The following is a 5,349-nucleotide window of genomic DNA, read 5'->3' as shown; positions in this document are numbered from 1 at the left end:
GGAGTTAATCAGGGTTAGAGCAGGTCATGAGGGTGAGTTCCCATCATGGCATCCGAGCCCCGATAAGGGCAGTAGGAGACACCAGGGCTCTCCCTCTCACCCGCAAGAGGACACAGCCAGAGGCAGCCCTCTCCACCCAGGACACCAATATGCTGTTGCTTTGATCTGGTACTTCCGATCTCTGGAACTGGGAGACGTGAGTGTGTCCTGATAAAGCACCCAGTCTATAGGATTAGTTATGGCGGAGCCCGAGCTGACTGAGACAGCGCACCCACAGAATGACCGGGGAGCGAGGGTTAACATGCAGGTTCCAAGGCCCCAGGACTGAGCATTTAACCAGCTTCCTGGAGACTCTGGAGCAAGGCAGCCCCTGGGGATGCAGCCTCAGAGTCCTGGAGACGAGTAGAAACCAGAACTAAAGCAGAACGGCGTCGAAGCCCACTCCACGCCAAGCCTGTGAGCCTGGGGCAACTCTACTCCACGAATCAGGGTCCCCAGTGCACTGGGACTCGGCTCCAAGGGAGAATGCAACCAGTTCCAGGATGCAGGGGCAGCAAGATTTTTTGGGACAAAGATGGGGCCTCCTTACACCTACACCCTGGGCAGGGGACTTGCCTAGGGGAGTGGCTAGTGTGTCGCCTGGTGGATGTGCTCAAGCTTCCGTGGAGTACGGGTTTGCTCATCAGCGGGGGACACAGGATCACGGAGGCACCGCAGGATGGAGAGAGGCAGAACTGGGACTGAATCGACAAACTCTCAGATGCTGGCATTGCTGCCTCAGTCACCACAGTCCATGGCCCTGGGCTGCTGGGCTCGTGGTGCCCTCAGAGCCATCACTGGAGCCCGTGGCTTTGGGGAACACTGTCCTAGATAGCCTAGTCCTGATAACGATAGCAGTAGGGACAGTAATCATTAACAGTTATCATGTAACGTGTCCCAGCATGTGCCGGGCACTGTGCTGTGTGCCTCATGTGTGAGCTCAAGTCACCTCTTCACCATCCTCTGAATGAAGGAACGTCGTCCCTTTTTCTAGAAGGGATCGAGGGCAAAGCTGCAAATACCTGCCCAGTAAGGATTGGCTGGACTCACGGGACAGTGAGGGGCAGGTGAGATGAGGGCCCTGAGAGTCTGTCCTGAGCGGCAGCCAGATGAATGTTGCCGAAAATGTGCCCTTCCATAGCTCAACCTGTCGCCTTCAAGACTACCCTGCAAGCTCCCCTGAACAGCGTGACCTTCCGTCCATCCAGCAGCCTCTTTATGGGTGAGCTTCAGGGTGAGCTCCGGTGCCCCGAGGACACTCACATGAAGAAACAGGAAAGCGCTTCCGTGTTCGGACTCTGGGGAAGGTGCCTCCGGGCCAGGGGCTTGTAGTGCTGCCAGAGTCGGAAGTTCTCATACACGCTCTGGGGGTTGCAGGAGTTGTCCGGCGGGGCCTTCGCCTGGGAGGGAGCCAGGCTGCCCTCTCCATGAACCCCTTGTGACCATGGACGAGCATTCCCTGGAGCCATGATGGGGCCCAGCTGGGGAGCAGGTGGTGGTGCTGGAGGAGGAAGGCCCTGGGACCAGCCTCCGTCACAGGCCTGGGTGCCCCCAATGATGTGGGCAGCCATAGTGGGCACCACAGGGACAGCTGCCAGGGGTGAGGGAAGTGGACATGCCACTCCCTCACAGATGGCACCTGGAGCCTGCCAGACGAGGGGAGCCTGAGGTAGGACCAAGGTCTGTGCCTGAGGGGCCTTCACAGGCCCCACTTCTGTCTTCATCTGGACAAGGACGTTGGAAGCCCGGGCCCAATTGAGGCCTTGGCCATCCTGTCCTGCCACCAGAGGGGTCCTGGGGAAGGCAGACAGCACCGGAGGGCCGCCTGGAGGAACCACTGCCGTCACGAGTTGCGGCCCATCTGCTGGGCCAGGAGCAGGTGTGGCAAAGGACAGAGCCGTGAACACTGGCATGGAGGCGCCAGGGTTCTTGGTGACACCCGGTTCCAGCTCTGGGCATGCTGTGGAGATGAAGGAAAGAGGTGAATGAGCTGGGGTCTCCAGGTCTGCCCTAGTCACTGGGGAATCAGAGGGGTGTCGTACAACTGAGGGCATGTGACAGGGAAACTGCAGCTTGCAAGTGTCCCTGATTGTGCATCGCATGCTCTGTTCCTCCGTAGGAGGGTCCCTTCACTAGAGAGCCTGGCAGTTAACCCAGATTGCACCACTGCATTCTAGCCTGGGTGACAGAGCAAGACTCCGTCTTGAAAAAGAAACAATGAAAGAAAACCACTGGATGGAAATCTCTCCCAAGCCAGCACCCTGTGAGCCCTGAAGAGAACCCATATGCATCACACCCAGTGTGCAAGTGATTGTTCTGGCACCATGCCCAGCAAGTGCTAAACATGGGTCAGAGTCAGGCGACACTTTCCTCAGTGCTCGGTGGTCCTGGCTGCCACTCAGGAAGCTCCGTTGCCAGGGAGCAGGTCTGAGAAGCAGTGGTGGAGTTCCCTGAGATACTGTCATTGCACAGCCAGCAAGAGCGGCACACGATTAGAGCACAGCCAGCAAGCGGTGAGCAGTGGGGCGGTCGGGGGGGAGGGGGGGGTGTCTGGAGATTTTCACAGCTGCTGGTCATGTTACGGTAGGTCGTGGGACAACGAGCCCATCTCTGGTCCTTTTCCTTTGAGCTCCCAATAACTGAATAGAGTGACCAACCAAGAACCAGAGGTTCTTGGGCCACAGGCCAGGTGTGGCAAAGTTGTCTGGAGCTCATCCCTGTTCGCTAGGACTTCATGCAGTCTCCAGTCAAGGGGAACAGGGATACAGCACATGCACCTCATCAGTCAGGACACACATCCTAACTTGAATAATAATAATAAGAGGACCATCTTCCTCTTTGTGTGCTACTCTCCTTCCTCTACTGAAAAGGAAAGCAGTCTTTCCAGACCTTTCCACTGAGAACCAGCAAGAGTCCACACCTGTCCCCTGTTCATGAGGTAGTAGACATGGAATAGAGGCAAATTGTTCATCTCCACAGAAACACAAAGTGCAGAGGACAGGCCGTGAGCTAGCAGACAAGAGGAAGTGGGTCTGAAGACCTGCGCTTCCACAAAAGGACGAACAATTCAGAACAACCTGGGAAGCCCAGGCCGTGTTGCCTGAACTTCCCCACTGCCCCCACCCCTGTTAAAGCCAACAGCTACCTGAACTGACTGAGAAGCCACCTCTGGGGAGCGAGCTGAGAGGCTGCGGCAGTTACAGTAGCCCCAGGCTCGCCCACCCAGAGGCTGTCACTGCATGCTCTGTCCCAGCCATCACACCCAACAGTCGTCTCTGGCTGAGACGACTTCTCCTCACTCCTCCCTAAGATCTAGAAAAGTCCAGTCCAAATCCCTCTGAACACTATGGAAGGGCACCGTCCAGGTGCCCGAAGACATAACACAGGGCTCAGGCTTGCCCGCCATCTTCATTGGGCCACCGGCACAACACGATCCCACCACTCCCTACAAACACACGGTGACGTGACCTGTCCCCCTCTAGAAAGAATCAGTACATCCACTCCATCCTTTCCCCTACACGGTGTATTCCCCCAGGCATCTTGGTCCACCTCCAAGGAGCCGTCCTCCCTAACCACAGACTCAGGGTGCCATGGCCCTCTCCAGGTGTGATGTCTTTGGGGACATCCAGTGCTCCCTCCGTCCTCGACACTAGCCCTATCAGCTGTCCCTGGGGCAGTGTCAAATTTGAATTCCCAAGGATTTGAAACGTGACAGAGACTTGGATAATGCCCCTGTCCCTACAGACTCACCTCCATTTGAAGCCATCCCCTCAGGCTGGGTGCTGATCACTGCTGTCTGACAGTTTCCACGATGAGAAAAGTCAAGAGCAGGACCCAGAGAGTGACCTGCCTCAACAGATTCTCCTGAGTTCAGGTAGGTCCGGTAAAATTTGAAAGTAAAGCAGTTTAGAACTTAGGACCCCAGACATTCTGCCGAGGGGGAGGGGCAGTGCAGCAGGTACTGGAAGGGGTGGGGGACATTCTGTGAAGGGCTCCAGCCAATAGGAAAGAACTGAGATTCCCTTCCAGCTGGAGGGCAGCAGCGCAGACTGTGTGCACCTCTTCAGGCAACTTTTTTTTTTTTTTTTTTTGCCTTGGGATGGAGTTTCGCTCTTGTTACCCAGGCTGAAGTGCAATGGCACGATCTTGGCTCACTGCAACCTCTACCCCCTGGGTTCAGGCAATTCTCCTGCCTCAGCCTCCTGAGTAGCTGGGATTACAGGCACGCGCCACCATGTCCAGCTAATTTTCTTTTTGTATTTTTAGTAGAGACGGGGTTTCACCATGTTGACCGGGACGGTCTCCATATCTTGACCTCGTGATCCACCCGCCTCGACCTCCCAAAGTGCTGGCATTACAGGCGTGAGCACCTGCACCCAGCTAAGAGCACTAATTCCTAACTCCCCCTGTGTTTGGGGCCCAAGGTGGGTTTGCAGTTTGAAGTCTGCTGAGGTGAGCCTCTTCTCTAGGAGATGGGGGCTCCTTCCCTTCCTCCACATCCCATTTCTTTTTTTTTTTTTTTTTTTTTGTTTTGGAGACAGGGTCTCCCTCTGTCAGCCAGGCTGGAATGCGGTGACGTGATCTCAGCTCACTGCAACCTCCGCCTTCCGGCTTCAAATGATTCTCCTCCCTCAGCCTCCCAAGAAGCTGGGATCACAGGCATGTGCCACGATGCCCGGCTACATTTTGTAGTTTTAGTAGAGACGAAGTTTCACCATGTTGGCCAGGCTGGTCTTGAACTCCTAACCTCAGGCCTTGGCCTCTGAAAGTGCTGGGATTACAGGCGTGAGCCACTATGCCCTGCCCCTCTGGGTCCCATTTCTGAGAGGAGACCCCAGGTCCATCTGGAACATTCCTCAGATCTGAAACTGTCAACAGGCTAATTTAGTCCTTAAAAATCTTACATAATACCAAGCACAGTGGCTCACGCCTGTAATCCCAGCACTATGGGAGGCCAAGATGGGTGGATCACCTGATGTCGGAAGTTGAAGACCAGCCTGGCCAACGTGGTGAAACCTCTTTCTACCAAACATACAAAAATTAGCTGGGCGTGGTTGCGTGTGCCTGTAATCCTAGCTACTTGGGAAGCTGAGGCAGGAGAATCGCCTGAACCTGAAGGCAGAGGTTGCAGTGAGCTGAGATTGCGCCACTGCACTCCAGCCTGGGCAACAGAGCAAGACTGCATCTCTAAAAGAAAGAAAGAAAGAAAGAAAAAAAAAAGTAGGAAGAGAATGGCCATTTTCCTGCTGATGGGACAATATCCAGACTCAAATGTGGCTACAGAAGCCATCTTCCTCCTAACTGTTGAAA

At 55.2% G+C, this 5,349-nt stretch overlaps 1 protein-coding gene across 1 annotated transcript; it reads right to left on the bottom strand.

Moving 5' to 3' along the window:
- Positions 1–1,298: 1,298 nt before the first annotated feature.
- Positions 1,299–2,616, bottom strand: LOC135273236 (NUT family member 2F-like). The gene is made up of 2 exons (XM_064372124.1): positions 2,406–2,616; positions 1,299–2,056 (listed from the first exon to the last, which is right to left on the bottom strand). Exons 1-2 carry the CDS (start codon positions 2,614–2,616, stop codon positions 1,299–1,301), a joined length of 969 nt encoding a protein of 322 aa, XP_064228194.1.
- Between the last annotated feature and the right edge of the window lie 2,733 nt (positions 2,617–5,349).

Source organism: Aotus nancymaae, unplaced genomic scaffold (assembly GCF_030222135.1).
Source record: "Aotus nancymaae isolate 86718 unplaced genomic scaffold, 86718_ANA_hifiasm-v0.15.2.pri h1tg000540l, whole genome shotgun sequence".
NCBI lineage: Eukaryota > Metazoa > Chordata > Mammalia > Primates > Aotidae > Aotus > Aotus nancymaae.
The sequence above is the reverse complement of the archived record's forward strand: the minus strand, read 5'-3'. Positions and strand labels throughout refer to the sequence as shown.

What these genes read in the sequence shown, in the direction of transcription:
- LOC135273236 (XM_064372124.1), bottom strand. Translation starts at nt 2,616, where the DNA reads ATGACCAGCAGCTGTGAAAATCTCCAGACACCCCCCCCTCCCCCCCGA. An exon ending in ACCACCGAGCACTGAGGAAA is followed by an intron (nt 2,057 to 2,405) that starts GTGTCGCCTGAC and finishes CTGATTCCCCAG; the next exon opens with TGACTAGGGCAGACCTGGAG.